General features: G+C 52.4%; 2 protein-coding genes and 2 pseudogenes across 2 annotated transcripts; 1 reads left to right on the top strand and 3 right to left on the bottom strand.

Moving 5' to 3' along the window:
• Positions 1 to 8,405: 8,405 nt before the first annotated feature.
• On the bottom strand, positions 8,406 to 8,885 carry LOC145737924 (uncharacterized; annotated as a pseudogene).
• Positions 8,886 to 9,769: 884 nt separating this feature from the next.
• Positions 9,770 to 10,342, top strand: LOC145737923 (uncharacterized; annotated as a pseudogene).
• Positions 10,343 to 13,844: 3,502 nt separating this feature from the next.
• On the bottom strand, positions 13,845 to 14,333 carry LOC145737921 (myosin regulatory light chain-like). Its single transcript, XM_081992758.1, has one exon. It carries the CDS (start codon positions 14,331 to 14,333, stop codon positions 13,845 to 13,847), a length of 489 nt encoding a protein of 162 aa, XP_081848884.1.
• A 314-nt stretch (positions 14,334 to 14,647) lies between these two features.
• On the bottom strand, positions 14,648 to 15,274 carry LOC145737920 (uncharacterized). Its single transcript, XM_081992757.1, has one exon. It carries the CDS (start codon positions 15,272 to 15,274, stop codon positions 14,648 to 14,650), a length of 627 nt encoding a protein of 208 aa, XP_081848883.1.
• Positions 15,275 to 15,502: the final 228 nt, after the last annotated feature.

Raw genomic sequence — 15,502 nt, 5'->3', positions numbered from 1 at the left:
CTATTTTTCGCCGGCAGGCCAGGGGTCTGTCCTGCGCGTTGTTGGCGGCATGCTGCCTGGGATGTTTAGCCGCAGGGTGCCAGCAGCTGGCTGGAACCCCGGGCGGGATACCGCCACAAATAAACTGCTGCAACTAAACACCTTTCATTATCCACAGGCGCATCTCTCTGCCTGACTCCCTCGCCTCCAGCCGTGCAGCAATTGTCCACAGTATAATAGTTCGACGAGCCATAAAACCGTGCGATCCTATCACAATCTCCAACCTTTGCTCAGCCTTTATTGTATGGCGTTACATTTTTGCTCAACACTGTTGCTCTCCACACGAGCAGCAGGGAGCTGCCGTGGCTTGGCATCGAGGAGTTTTTGCAATAGAATGTTCTGGAGAGGAGACACAGCTGCCGCAAATTTTAATAATAATCCCCTGCAGAAGGCGCCTCCAATTTAGGAGCAATGCCATGCGCAGCCGTTTGGCCTTGATATGTCCAGGACAGGTGCCTTTCCACAGCTCCAGTAACAGCAACACAGAGGAATGTGACAAGTTTATTTCTCATGTCTAAGACCCATGCATATACTCTGGAGGGACTCCGCTGCGATTATAGAATGAGCCTACAATTACCATGGCGAGCCACCCGATGCAGATGGGGACTGCGACGTAGTTGAACAAAACCGCTGCGGTCTTTGAGGAATTATCAGGTTGCAGACCGGGAGCAGGCTCCTCTTCAGCCGGCTCTGCTGGCGGTTCCTCAGGCTCCTCGCCCTGCTCTGAGTACGGGCTATAATAGATGACCCTGGCACAGCACTCTAAATTCAGGGCCAAGCGCCAGGGCCAGAGGTGGCTCCTCTGTGCACCTCTGGCCACCTGTCCCAACGGGGCACCCCTCCATCTCCATCTCCGGGTGTGGGTTTTGAGGCCCTTTGGTGCTGTCTTGGAGCCCCTCTGCTTCCTGCGTTCTTAAATTCTGCACATTGAGATAAAGCACCGCACCTACCCTGTGGGCAGCGATGATCAAGGCCGTGTACACGCTCAGCATATGGGCATATTTCCCCAAATAAAAATATTCGTCCCGATCATCAACTTCACCAGCTTTGGGTGGTCGGTAAGGTGCAAGTCGATCCAGGTGAACTATTTTCATTTTCGCCCGATGTCCTCGCTGTATTCTGTAGACGACGTCGCTCAGACGCTTTATAACGTCGTAGGGTCCCTCCCATGACCTCTGTAGCTTCGGTGACTTTCCTTTCTTTCGAGCAGGATTGTATAACCAGACCTGATCACCGGCTTGGAATCCGCTGCTGTTGGCCCTTATGTCATATCTTGTCTTTAGTCGGTCGCTTGCAAATTTCAACTTCTGTCGGACTTCCTCATGGATCACGTGCAAGCGTTGCGCCAATTTTTCCGAATAACTATCACAAGAGGCTGGGGGTTCTTCCGGTCGTCCAAAAAGAAGATCCATTGGCAAACGAAGCTCCCTTCCAAAGACAACACTAGCTGGTGTTTTGCCAGTGGAATCATGTACTGCCGATCGATAAGCCATCAGGAACAACGGAATGTGCTGATCCCAATCTGTCTGATTGTTATCGACGACTGTCCTTAGGTAGTTGCCTAGTGTCCGGTTGAAACGCTCCACCATTCCGTCTGACTGTGGGTGTAATGGAGTAGTTCTGGTTTTCTTAATTCCCAATCGGTCACACACTTCCGTGAATACTGCCGATTCGAAATTACGCCCTTGATCCGAATGCAGCTCCCTCGGTACTCCAAATCTGCAGAAGAAATTGTCAACCAGAACTTCTGCTACAGTAGCGGCTTCCTGGTTTGGTATTGCGTACACTTCTGGCCATTTACTGAAGTAGTCCATTGCGACCAAGACATAGCGATTTCCGGAATTAGTTTTGGGAAAAGGTCCAGCTACATCAACGGCAATCCTCTCAAACGGAGCTCCGACAATATACTGCTTCATACATCCTCGGCTTCGAGTTTTGGGACCCTTGCTACTGAAACAGTCTGCGCAACGCCGACACCAATCTTCTACATCTGAGCGGCTTTGTAGCCAATAGAACCTTTCCCTAACTTTATTTAACGTTTTGTTGATGCCAAAGTGCCCTCCACCAATTCCATTATGGGCTTCTTTCAGTACGTCACTAACTCGGTTTCTTGGCAGAACTACCTGTAGTCGTTCCTCTTTCCCATCCGGACTTTCCCATTTTCTTTTTAGTAAATCTCCATCAATAATAAGGGACTCCCATAATGCCCAATATCCCTTTAATGTTGGAGACTTAGCGGAAATCTCCCCCCAATTTGGTCTTACTCCACGCTCTTTCCAGTTAATTATCTGTCCTAAATCGGGGTCGTAAATCCGTCCTAAATCCCTTCGTGACACTGCGTCCGCGTTTCCGTGCAAACGTCCCTTTCTGTGTTCAATCTGGAAGTCATATTCTTGAAGTCTTTGCAACCATCGAGCTATTTGTCCTTCTGGATTTTTGAATTGAAATAGCCATTTCAGAGAGGCATGGTCCGTCCTTAGTCTGAATCGTTGTCCGTACAGGTATTTGTGAAACTGCTCGACTGTTTTCACTACGGCTAACAGCTCCTTCCTGGTTACGCAATAATTTCTCTCTGGCTTTGATAGTGATTTGCTGAAATAGGCGATCACTCGTTCTTCACCATCTTGGATTTGAGATAAAACTCCGCCTAAACCAATATTACTAGCATCTGCGTCCACAATAAACTCTTCCCCAGGTCGTGGAAAAGCCAAAACTGGTGGAGAACAAAGGGTTACTTTCAGTTCTTCCATGGCTTCCTGACATGTTGTAGTCCATTCGAAGGGCTGGTTATTCTCCGTCAATTTGTGTAGGGGTCTGGCTATATCAGCAAATCCACGAACAAACCTTCTGTAATAGGAACACTTTCCCAGAAAACTTCTTAATTCATGCTTGTCTTTCGGAACAGGCCAATTTTTTACAGCTTCAGTTTTCTTCGGGTCGGTTTTTACTCCTTTTGACGATATAACGTGTCCCAAGTATTCGACTTCTTCTTGGAAAAAGCTGCACTTCTTCGGATTTAATTTCAGGTTTGCCCCTCTGAACTTCTTGAGGATTTCTTCAACGTTTTGCAGGTGTTCTTCAAATGTTTTGCCCATAATAATGATGTCGTCTAAATAAACAAGACAGGTTTTCCAAGTCAATCCTCGTAGAACAGTTTCCATTAATCTTTCGAAGGTTGCCGGAGCATTGCAAAGTCCAAAAGGCATGACGTTAAAATGCCACAAGCCATTTCCAGTTGAGAAAGCAGTTTTCTCTTTGTCCCGTTGATCCATCTCCACTTGCCAGTATCCACTTTTTAGATCCAAGGTGGAAAACCACTTTGCGTTAGCCAGAGTGTCTATGGTGTCATCTATTCTGGGCAAGGGATAACTGTCTTTCTTAGTAACTTCATTTAGTCTTCTATAGTCCACGCAGAATCTTGTCGACCCATCTTTCTTAGTAACAAGTACCACAGGAGAACTCCAAGGGCTGGTGGATGGCTCAATGACGCTGCGATCCGCCATGTCCTGTATAAGATTTTCCACTTCTGCCTGCTTAACCAATGGGAGCCGTTTGGGTCTTTGCTTAATGGGCAAATAATCCCCTGTTTCAATTTTATGCGTCACTAAATGAGTTCTTCCCAAATCCGTTTCATTTAAGGCGAACACGTCCTTGTAGTGGTGAAGCAAACGGCCAAAAGTCTGTTTTTCTTGATCAGTTAAAATTGAGCTCGTCTTTTTCATTAAGTGCACCAAACACTCAGGAAGGTCACTGTCGGGGTTTGGTTTTGTTTCGTGCGACTCCTTAGTCACCATAAGTACTGGTTCGGATTTGGCTATTATATCGCCTTTTTTTAATCTTTGACCACATTCTTTCAAATTGGCGACTTTTACGTATGCTTGGCCGTTTTTCTGCTGGACTAGGGTGCGGGCTACAAGAACTCCCTTCTTCACAGCATCATCTTCCTCTTCATAACTCGGTTCTATCAGCTGAAGTTTGCTCAATTCCGTTTTTCTATCCAAATTAACTTTAACGATGGTCTCTGATCTTGCAGGTAAGTTGACATCTTCTTGCAACGTGACTTTCCTCACACGCATATCTTGTTCGGGTGTCATCATAACAATCTCGTCTTGTCCAGTCTTGATCAGTCTATTCTCCAAATCCAGCTGGAACTTGTGTTGCTCCATAAGATCTAAGCCCATTAAGACGTCATCAGTTATGTTGGCCACAAAAACGGTATGGTTGAAGACATGCCGCCCAAGCTTCACTTCAGCTTCATGGATTCCCAGAACAGGCATTGACTCACCAGCGGCAGTTTCCAATATAAACTTTGTACCAGTGTCGCTAATCCTGCAGTGTTTCACTATGTCCGGCCTTACGATAGTATGGCAAGAACCGGTATCAACAACCATTTGGCAATCCCGGCCGCAAATCTTACCGGTCACTATTAAGCTGGTGTTTTCGTGCTGAAGACGGGCTACTTTAATTATGGTTGGTGGGGCTTGACAGTGTTGCGTAGCCAGCTTTTGCCCCGGAAAACTGGCAACTCTTCGTTTTCCTGGTTCTGCATTCTTCTAGGTTTGCGGCACTGCGATTGAATGTGCCCCTTTTCTCCACAGTTCCAGCATTCCAATGACCGAGTAAACGTGGTGGTTTGAGCGTTTCGGTTGTTCTGACTTCTTCTATTTGACGCTCCCATTAGTTCTTTTCGAAATGTCTCCAGCTGACGATTCAAGTCTGACTGAGTGATGTGATCAATGTGATCTGAATTGGAATATCGGTTTCTCGGTTCCGGTGTAAGGCTTCTGACTTGACGCACTCGAGTATGTCCTCGTGATACTTGCTTGACCGCCTCAAACTCCAAAGCGTAGGCAAGAGCATCATGCAATGTTTGGCATCTCGCTAATCGTATTGCTTGCTCTGTGTCACAATCTTTAAGTCCTCGTACAAAAGCCCGTACTGCCATTCGCTCTCTAATGTCGTGAGAGGCCGTTGGATAGGCCAGACAAACTAATCGAGCAATGTCGGCTTCATACTGTTGAAGTGTTTCCGTGCTTCTTTGGGCCCTACTAGACAACTGAGCTTCGTATACTTGTTCTAGGTGCTTATTTCCAAATCTCATCTCTAAATGTTGGATTAAGTCGTCGTAGTTTTTGTACTGGCTCTCGTCCAAAGTCTGCAAAACCTCCAGTGCTTCTTCTCGAAGTGACAAAACCAAGGCAGTGGCTTTGTCACTTGATGTCCAATTGTTGGCCTCTGCGGCAGCCTCAAACTGTTTTTTGTAAACCTGCCATGAGGTCTTACCGTCGAAAACTGGTGGCTTAATATTTGAGCAGACACTAGAACTGGCGACTACGGTTGGCTTTGAAGACTTTTCCTGTAGTTTGTCAAATTCCTCTCGCAAGGTCTGAACGGTCTCCTCCATACCGCTTATCCTCTCATTTACCTTTTCTTCCAAAATTTCCATCCTGTTGTCCATTTCTCCTTTTATTTCATTTATTACTCGGTCTAATTTTTCATCTTGTTGTTGAAACTGGTCTTTAATTTGTTCTTGGCTTGCTCTCATTTCTTCGAACTTTTCGTCTTGGCTCGCTTTCATTTCTTCGAACTTTTGGTCCTGACTTGCTTTTAACTCCTCGAACTGCTCTTGACTTATTTGGCTTGCTTTCATTTCTTCGAGCTTTTGGTCTTGGCTTGCTTTCATTTCTTCGAGCTTTTGGTCTTGGCTTGCTTTCATTGCTTGAATCATCTCCATAAGTTGTTTCATTCCTTCATCCATTTTGGCGCTTTGTTGTCGTGTACTCACAGGCATTCAACACACCTTCTGCTTTTGTCGGTTTATTCTGTCTTCCTCTGGAACTCTTCTTCGATTCTCCGATCCCACTTCTGACACCAAATGTACCGTCGTACTCCTTAATGACACACTTCTTGTACAACACTGTATATTGTTTACAAACAATAAACTGACACTGACACTTAACCTCGTAATCTGACAACTTCGACTTCACTACAACTATCAACTCAACAACTAACTAACCAGGCCTGGTTCAGCTGCTTATATAGGCTTCCATGGTTTCTAGAAAGTTCCCAAATATTCATGAAATTGACTTTCTCTCTCACACTCATTAAGCTATAACATAAATCTCTTTCTATATAAGCAACGGAGCCAGGATGTTCTAGAACACAGACAAAAGAATGTAGAACGTAAACAAAGCAACGTAACATACAGGGATAACAACAAATAACTAAAAAAAATCCTAACTAATAATCAAAAGTTCGCTTCGTAACAATATATTACAAATGATAGATTCAATCTAAGGTTTTAAATCTTCAAAATAATGATTAATAAAGGTGTTCTGTAAATACACACACGCAGGCAGCCTGGGCACCATGGAGTGCCGTTCATGCAAAAGGGCTGCGACCCTCGCTGTAAAGATAGCAGGCTGAGCGGCGCCCAGCCTGGGTCTCCTTCTCTTGCAAAGTGATTCGACGCTGCGGCCCACCGCTGTGCAGCCGGATGTGCCACAAATTACTCGGTGGGCTATTCCCTTCCCGGCGTGCATTTTCTGCAGGTCCACTGCCCGGGGTGCAAGCGCCCCTAGATTATACGCACAAGCCTGCGGGTAAATGGTCTGGAAGCGTCTATTTAGGGTCAGTTAGAGCCCTGTGCTAAAATAGAAATCAAAAATAGCAGGAGACATGCCATTTGGAGCAGAAATTATGCGCGCCTAGGTATTTGATCAACAGGTTCATCATGCTGATGCAAATAAAATGTTGTCTACATTTATTAAATAAATACCAATGGTTTTAGATCATCCCATAAATGATGGCGGCGGATGCAGAAATAAAAGCAAGAGCTGCGCTCGGCAATACAGCACGTATACTACTGCTTCGCTTCGCAAATGGGCATGGGGCCGGCACTCCTGCGATTGCCACCGCTAATGATGCATATACCCCGAAATCTTTGCTTCAGAATGGCTATATATTATACTCGCACTAGGCCCTGCATCCGCACCAGCCCAGGACGATAGCCGGCAATCCAAGGGTACGCAACCGACAAAATACGGGGGCTCGACACACGGAAAACGCAGCCCGATAAATTTATTTACTCCCCGGATCCCATGTGCAGCGCCGTCTTTGCGCGCACCCCAGAAATTACTTGAGCCGGCACTATTTCCTGAACAGCAGATAAACAACCAGGAGGAAGGCAAACACACCGTAGCTCCTAATACTAAACTTCGAAACGAAGCCCTCGAGGACATCTGCAACGACCTCCACGACTATCTTGGTATACCTGATTCCAGACAGGCCGTTGCGGGCGACGCAGTCCCACTCGCCACACTGGGTTTCGAGGGCGGGCACGCGGGTCGTGGGGTCGCATCTGTTGATGATGTAGAGCCTTTTGGCCTCCGCGATGAGGGCCCTCGCCTCCTCCTTTCTCAGATGTATTTTGTAAACTACGTCCACCGTGATAAAGTACAACATGTACGAAATAATATACAGCACCGCCGCCAGCATGAAGGCATTTAGAATGATTTGGATGTACCCGATGATTGTGGCCGGGCTCAGGCACAGGGCCGCCCTGTGCAGCCCGCTCCTGGCTGCTCGCGCACTGCGCTGCGCCAGCCCAGCTGCTGCCTCGGTGAGCACCGCCAGCGCTGCATCCCCGCGCTCAGCCCTCTCTGGCAAATTTTTGGAGGGCGAGTCGCTCTGTGTGGCCGGCGCAGGGAGGAGGAGCATGCCCGACACCGATCGGATCGTGCGCTTGCGCACGCGGCTCTCGCTGCCGTCCTCCTCCGGCCGCACCAGAAACCTGGACCGCCTATTCTTCTGCCGTGGCGCGTTTTCCGCCCATTCAATTTTATTAATGACATCCAGCAGCCCAGCGAACATGGGCTCTCTATTTACCCTGGCTATCTACAATAATAAACGCGCATCCGGAGAATGGAGAGGCAGGGCCGCCTTGGCACAGCAGGAAACTGGGGCACCGGGCATGCAGCAGGGCTGTGCATCTTTGTACAATAGGCGACCGTGGGTGTTAAGATGCCCCAACAGAGGCGCGGGCAAGCTCTGCACCGTTCGCCCGCCCATGCGCAAGGATGCAGAGTAAGCCACACAAGGCCTCACAGCAATAGACCTAGGCGCCGTTGCCGTGAGGTTATTCAATTTACTGCTCCTCGCCATCTCCTATACCCTATGTGAGCGCAAATGGACTGTGTGCCGCAGCCTAAGCGACCCTCAACTGAAGCTGCCAGCTGCACGTCTCCGCACCCATGCGCCACTCGGCAGCGGGCGCAATCGCCCGGACAGGCCTTAAAGAAAGCCGCCCGCCCGCAGCCCCAGCCGCACAGGCGGCGGGTCATAAAAACAGCTGTTAGAATACTTTATTAGAATAGCGGAGTGTGCTTCTTCTCAACCAGCTCAATAATGGTGTTATTCTTAGAGACACTGAACGCGGGCTTGGGCCCCTCGGGCATCCTCTTTATGGGCACAAACTCCGTGTTGCCAGCACGCGCCTCCAGCAGCTTCTTGGTGTACTCCGCATAGCGGCGCTTGGAGTCCTCGTTGCAGCGGCTCTTCGTCAGATACTCAACGCGGATGTGCATGGTCCTCTCGATGTACTTGCTGCCGACTCTTCTGTGGAAAATCACACCGTACGAGTGGGGATTGGCATTGTACACGATGCCTGTCTTGCCGTGGTAGTACTTGTGCGGCATGCCCTTGACGACGCTCGAGTCTACCTTGCAGTCGACGTAATCCCCTACGTGGAACTTCTGGAGAATCTTGCCGACGTGCGGCTGCCCGTGCTTCTTGAAGCCCTTCGCGAACAGCTTTCTGGTGCCCCTGCGGTATCCGTTGCTCTTCATTTGCGTGTGGGTGGCAAATTTTTGCAAAAATTTTTTAGGGATTCCCAGGCGCTGCGCCAGGGCTATGTGCGGCCCGCAGTGCAATATCAGGCGCCGGGGGCCGCCTCTCGTGGAATTTAACACGGCGAAATTTTACATAAAGAGTTAGCCCATGCCTAGGTCGAACGTCCCCGACCTGGAGCCGCTGCTGAACAGGAGAGTCAGGGTCGCCCTGAGGGACAGCCACGAGCTCGTGGGCGTGCTCGAGGGATACGATGCGCACGCCAACATATCACTGGCGGGCATTGAAAACGCGCCCGGCTACTCCGAGGGCATGGTAAGGGGAGACACGATCTGCAGCATCAAGGAATGCTCGAAGCCTATGGATTAAATGTATTGTACAGCAAGACCTGTCCCTGGCACTTGGCTGCCTGTTTTTAAGGTAGACCAATGCGTTTTAGTGCTGACTGCTGCCGTCTCTCCCACACAGGTGGCCAAATGCAGATGGCCAGGCCTCAGCTGCGGCGCCAGCCCATAAAGGGCGGAGCAGCCTGAGGGGGATGTTTGATACCGAGCGGCAAGATAAATAATAAATTCGTCGGCAGTACCAGCCGCTGGTAGCCTGCCTGCGCGATTAAAAGTATTGCACTGGTCCGTTGTTTGGCAATGAGCCAGGTTTTAGTAGAGCCGTGAGGGCTTTGGAACGGCCCACGCAGAAAAGTAGTGCGCGCGCCCGGCTGGATTTAATGCATTTTAGGAGATGTGGAGGGTCCTCACCCACGGTGCAAAGGCTGGTGAGGAGTCCGGGTGCTCTAAAGGCCACGAGCGCCTTCCTTGAGGCACACTCGCTAAAATTTTTGAAAATTTTGTCGCTCTGAAAATTTATCAGTTTGGCCTGCCCCAGCATGGGCACTGTCATCCGCAGCAGGAAAATTGCCGCACATCCACGCAATCCCTGGGAGAAGGATCGCCTCGTAAAGGAGCTGTACCTGCCTGGCACGTACGGCCTGAAGAACAAGCGCGAGCTGTGGACGGTGCTTGCGACCGCGCGGAGCGACAAGAAGCACGCCCGTAACCTCCTCACCTCCACCAACCACAAGGAGTTCATGACCCAGGGCAGGGCGCTCCTCAACCGTCTCTGCCGCAACGGCATGATGTCCAGCGTGGACTTCAATGACGAGGAGTCCATCCGCGCCAGTCTCAGGGAGGTCCTCAACTTCGACCTCAGCTCCTATCTGAACAGGAGGCTCCAGAGCCTGGACCTGCGCGCAGGCATCGCCCGCAACATCCACCACGCGAGGCTCCTCATCAACCACAAGCACATTGTGGTGAAGGGGAAGGTTGTCGACAAGCCGTCGGTTGTGGTCCGCAGCGAGAACGAGGGCCATATCGAGATAAACCCGTCGAGCTCGATAGCCGGCTACAGGAAGAGCAGGGCTGCCAAGAAGCGCGCCAGCGAGGATCCCAGGGAGGAATAAAGTATTCTATTATTCTCAACACTTACTTTACTTGCTGCATCCAGCGGCAGTTTTCCTCTGTGACGGCCCCAGCAGGCGGCTTGGGTTTGCGGCCAACTTCTGCCGGGCTGCCATTTGTCCACCTACGTTGGCGCCTGTTTAGTGCAGCACGGCCGTCCCCGCCTCCGGGACCGTCGAATGTAAGACAACTCCTGACCGGTTCTTGTAGACGGTCGTGCACCTGTTCAGGAACTTGCGGAGCCCGCTTGCGGAGGACAGGCTCGACTGGCCGGAAGACGCTCCCGCCTGCCCGTCCGGAACCCTCGCATCGAACGACGCCTTCCTCCCCTCATTGTCTCTCACCTTGATGTGCACCTTGCCCTCCGTCCCGTCCTCTCTGGATGCCATCTGCTCGTTGGCGTCGATATTTCCGAGCTGGTTTACCACGCCACCCATGTTCTCCGGCTCCACAACCGCGTCGTGCTCCACATCCACATGCTCGATTATCCCGTCCCGGTTCGCGAGCTTTGTTTCAATGATGTAAACCTGGCCTGTCGCCGTGTTCCCGGACGGGTCGTTCAGCGTGGTGACTATCGAGTCTATGTTGGTCGAGAACTCGTCCACCACGCAGGCACTGTCGGGTATGAGCTTCCTTATGATGTACGGCACCTTGTTCTTCACATCCAGGACCTTGTGGGTCTTGGTCGTGATGCAGTCGCTCTCCTGGGACATGGTGTGGTACACAATCTGGACCTCCGAGGTCGTCAGCTTCGTGAGGATGTAGCGGCTTCCCTTCCGCCACTCCTTGGTCGTGAGCGGCAGTTTTATGGCGTACACCTTCACCTTGGTGGTCATAGCCTGCGGGCCTAGAAATTTTTTGGATGTGGATTGGTGCCGCAGTGGCCATTGGTGCTGGGGGTGGGCGCACCGCAGCAATTGGTCTCCTGCCCGTGCCACGTGCTTATTTATCGCCGGGAGGCGACCAATCACCGCCCATCCGGACCGTGCAGCGCATGCCTAGCCAGACTGGCGGGCGCGTCTACGGGCGTACCCCGAAGCCGAGACACACTACTCCTGGGGCCATCCCGCAGCCCCCTTCCGGGGCGAATGGACGGAGCGGCATAAACACGGCACAGCAGATAGGCACAGTGCTTGCGCACCTCCGCTACGCGGTCCAAAATCTGCATGCGTCGGCCCTCCAGGACCTGCGCTTCTACTATGAATACACCGGCAATCCCTGGTTCGATCTCATTCTTCAGACAGTGGATGACGGCACGTTTGTCAGCTACGCGGACAACGACAGGGCGGTGGGCGAGGACAGGATTGCGCTGCTCCTGTCATCGGCAGGGCGGGGGCGGCTCATTACCTACTGCAATGCGGTGGGCCTCTATGTGGGCCTGCTCGAGTCCCTGGTCTTTAATTACCCATATGCCAGCTGCAACATTTCCAGGCCGTCTGCGACGCTCGAGCCGGATGCGCACTACGCGCTTGAGGCCGCGCCTGAAGACGGGCGTGCGGCGGGCGCAGGCTGCGGCGCTGCTGTGGCGGAGTACCTGCAGAGGCGCGGATACAGTGCCGATTCGATGAACAGAGAATTCAATGCGGACGGTGTGGAGTATGAGTTTGGCGAGATGTCCGAGACGGTGGACCCGGCCGTGGCTGTGGAAATGTTCAGGTATAACTTGGCGAACAGCAAGCTGCTCTTCGACGGCAGGATATTCTACGGCGCGCGAAGGGTTGCGGGCAGTGCTGGTGCGACAGACAGGCCGGCCTACGAGGAAGTCCCATCCATACCGTTCAAAGGTTCTGCGAGCTCAAGCCGTATGTCTATCGCGCACACCCCCGGGAATCGGCTGCCGACAACACGGGGGCGCTGGGCAAGCTGTCGGTCGCCACCGGCGACGAGCCGAGTGCAGGAGGGCGTGCTTTCTGAGGACCAGGTCAAGGAGGTCTACAACCTGCTGGTGGGCGACACGCTCGAGGCGTTCCCCACGGTGTCCACGGAGGAGTATCTTGTGTCCAACATGCTGAGCCTCCTGAGCAGCCTGAAGGAGCAGCACATGCTCCCGGTTATCATATTCAACATGGACCGCGAGTTTGTGACCCGCCTCGCGAAGGCGGTGTACCTGGAGCTGGAGAGCCAGGACCTGCGCAAGAAGAAGGACAATGTGCTGGAGAAGATAAAGAAGGAGAACAAGCGGAACAGGGATGCGGAGAAGACCCGGGACTCGTGGATCGAGGAGTCGATTGCCTCGGAGCAGTCGGTCGAGCCCGAGGCGCGGGACATGCGGTACACCTTCCTGGACCAGTCGACACGCCTGAGCGACGCGGAGGTGAGGGAGGAGCTCGCCCAAGTTTGCGACGGACATGGTCTACCGCGGCATCGGCATCCACCACGCGGCCATGGAGCGGAAGTACCGCTCGGCAGTGGAGATTCTGTTCAGGAAGAAGCACGTGCGCGTGCTGTTTGCAACGGAGACGCTGGCGCTCGGAATCAACATGCCGTGCAGGACTGTGGTTTTTGCTGGGGACTCTCTTGCGCTCGACCCGATGAACTACAAGCAGATGGCCGGCCGCGCGGGCCGCCGCGGCTACGACACCCTGGGCAATGTGGTCTTCATGGGCATTCCGCGCTGCCGGGTGCAGAATCTGATGGTGAGCATGCTCCCGCGCATCCAGGGATCCTACACCTTTTCGAACACGTCTCTGATTTCGTTCAAGATAGAGGACTCTCTGGTGGCGAGCCCTCTTCTGGGCTCGAACTACGCCGACGGCTCTGCCGGGCAGGGGGATCCCGGGAGTGATGCATACTCGTTTGGGTGCTTCAGAGATCCACAGGCGCGGAGGGCGCTTGTCGACTACCAGAAGGCGGCGTACCCGTTTTTGCACAGCTCAAGCTACCTCTGGGATCTGTTCGTCTCCAACCGGTGCGAGGATCCGTCCATTTTTCTGTTCGGTCTCATGTTCCACCTAGACAAGATACCGTGGGATCAGCAGGGATTCATGAGGGTGGTGGCACATCTGTTCGAGGTGAGGCCCTGCGCGTCGGAGACGGTGCTGGAGCCGCTGGACGGCGAGGCAGCGGCATTTTTGGCGGCGGTGAACAACGCCTATCGCTCGGACCTGCGCCATTTTTACAGCCCCCAGCTGCGCACGCTCAGCAATATGTGCAGTGCGCCGCTGCACTACGTGAAGTCATTCCTGTACAGCCACTTTGGGCTGCAGATCCATATTTATGTAAGAGGACAGGCGTGAGCAGTCCGCAGAGTTGTGCAAACCCATCGGATAGCACCTGCCATTTCCGGCCGCCATCTAAGGAACAAAATGGCTGCGCTGTAGACTGTATATAACGAGCAGCCCTCAATAGGTTAGCATTCCGGGTCTCCGCAGCGCGCCTGCGCCCGTATACGGCTATACCAGCCTGCCGTTCCAGGCACCATCCTGTACGGGCTCTACCCCTAATAGATACACGGCCTTCCAGACATGGCCACTGCACAAGGCCTTCATATAAAGCACACTTTATTTATAGTGTTTCCCTTATTATCTCTCCATGCTTAATTTTAGACGCCAGCCTCCTATAATCGATCCTGTCTCCCTCGACGCAGCCCCTGACAAGATAGTGGAAGTCCCTGTCTGATATCGGACTGCCCCTCTCGGTCATCCAGTGCTTCAGGAATGCGGTATCGATCCATCCATCATTGTCCTCGTCAAACAGCCTCAGCAGCTCGCACAGGTCCTTCTCTGGGCTGATCTCCGCCAGCTTCTCTCCAATGCAGGTCAGCAGAATCATGAAGTTCGGGTTGGGCTCGAGCTCCTCGACCATCGCCGCTATCTCGTCCTGGGAGAAGGGCGAGCCGATACTGTCCAGGAATGTAGTCAGGTCGTCCACGCACAGCTTGGAGTCGGCGTTGATGTCCAGAAGATTGAACGCCTCGCGCAGCTGCACTATCTGGTTCTTGGTGAGCATGTGGAAGACGTTGGAGTTCTGTCTGGTGCTCCGCCTCACAACCATTGGGAGGGACAGTAAAGTTTTGCACAAGTACCTGTATTTACGATGCAGCAGTGGTGTAAACAATGAAACAGGCAAGCAATGGGGGCTCCGCCCCTTTGCAGACGGCGGAACTTAGCCAGCGGAGGTGTGGCCGGCGCTCCTGCAGAACAGCAATGCTAATACCGCGGCGCTCCGCCGGCCCACATATCTCTGCCTAAGCACATCGCGGCAGTTGCGGAAAGAAGAGAAAAGGGGCTACCCGATTTCGAAAGGCCACAGTTGTTTATTTAAACCAGTTTACAATGTAAGATGTACTGCCGCATTGGGCGGTCGCTTTACAGCTCATGCTTCTCGAAGTTAAGGAGCTGGTCGGCTATATCCACGTGCCCCAAGTACATCCGCCTGCAGCAGATTCTAGTCATGCCCAACTCGTCCAGCGCGGCAGCGGCAGGCACGCCGTCCCTCCGCCTGTCCAAGTACTGGGAGTACCTGAACAGCTGCTTCAGGCTCCCGCGGTCGCTCGATGAGCACTCGAACAGCCCGCGGATCCGGTGCCTTCGGCAGAACCTCTGTATCTCGTCGAATGGTATGTCCTTCGGCAGGTCTGCCTTTGTCATGCAGAGCAGGATTGGTATCCCGGCCCTCTTGAGATCGGCCATCCACCTCTCGGACTCCTTGAGGCCGTCCTTCTCCGCATAGCTGACGCAGAGCACGAACACGTCCGAGTTCATGTACGACATTTTCTTCATGCGGTAGAAGTCGTGGTGCCCCCCCGTGTCGCAGATGAAAATCGTGTACTTGACCCCATTGTATGTCAGCTCCTTGTAGTAGTTTTCGAAGAGCGTGGGCTTGTGCTCCAGCGGCGGCACGCCGTTGAGGTAGTTTATTATCATGTGGGACTTGCCGCACCTGGAGCTGCCCACAAATACCGCCTTGATGCACTGCAGGGACTCCCGTGGCATTGCTGGGCATCCTAAATATTGGAAATATATCCGCCTGACACGACCAGTGGGCACCGGCTCGCCTGAAACATGTTTTGGGTCAGGGCAGCGTACCTATGCTCTTCAGCGAGCACTCTGCCGCGGCAGCAAATCAGCGCCCATGCCTAAAATAGAATATAGTGCCTTATTCCGATTCAGATTTTTCACATTTATTTTAACTTGCTGTCGCCAGATAGAACAGGTATGTGC

This window comes from Ips typographus, linkage group LG14 (genome assembly GCF_016097725.1).
Source record: "Ips typographus isolate SLU linkage group LG14, UJ_Ityp_2.0, whole genome shotgun sequence".
NCBI lineage: Eukaryota > Metazoa > Arthropoda > Insecta > Coleoptera > Curculionidae > Ips > Ips typographus.
Note: the sequence above shows the minus strand (reverse complement) of the source record. Positions and strands in the feature narration are given on the sequence as shown.

What these genes read in the sequence shown, in the direction of transcription:
- LOC145737921 (XM_081992758.1), bottom strand. Translation starts at nt 14,333, where the DNA reads ATGGTTGTGAGGCGGAGCACCAGACAGAACTCCAACGTCTTCCACATG.
- LOC145737920 (XM_081992757.1), bottom strand. Translation starts at nt 15,274, where the DNA reads ATGCCACGGGAGTCCCTGCAGTGCATCAAGGCGGTATTTGTGGGCAGC.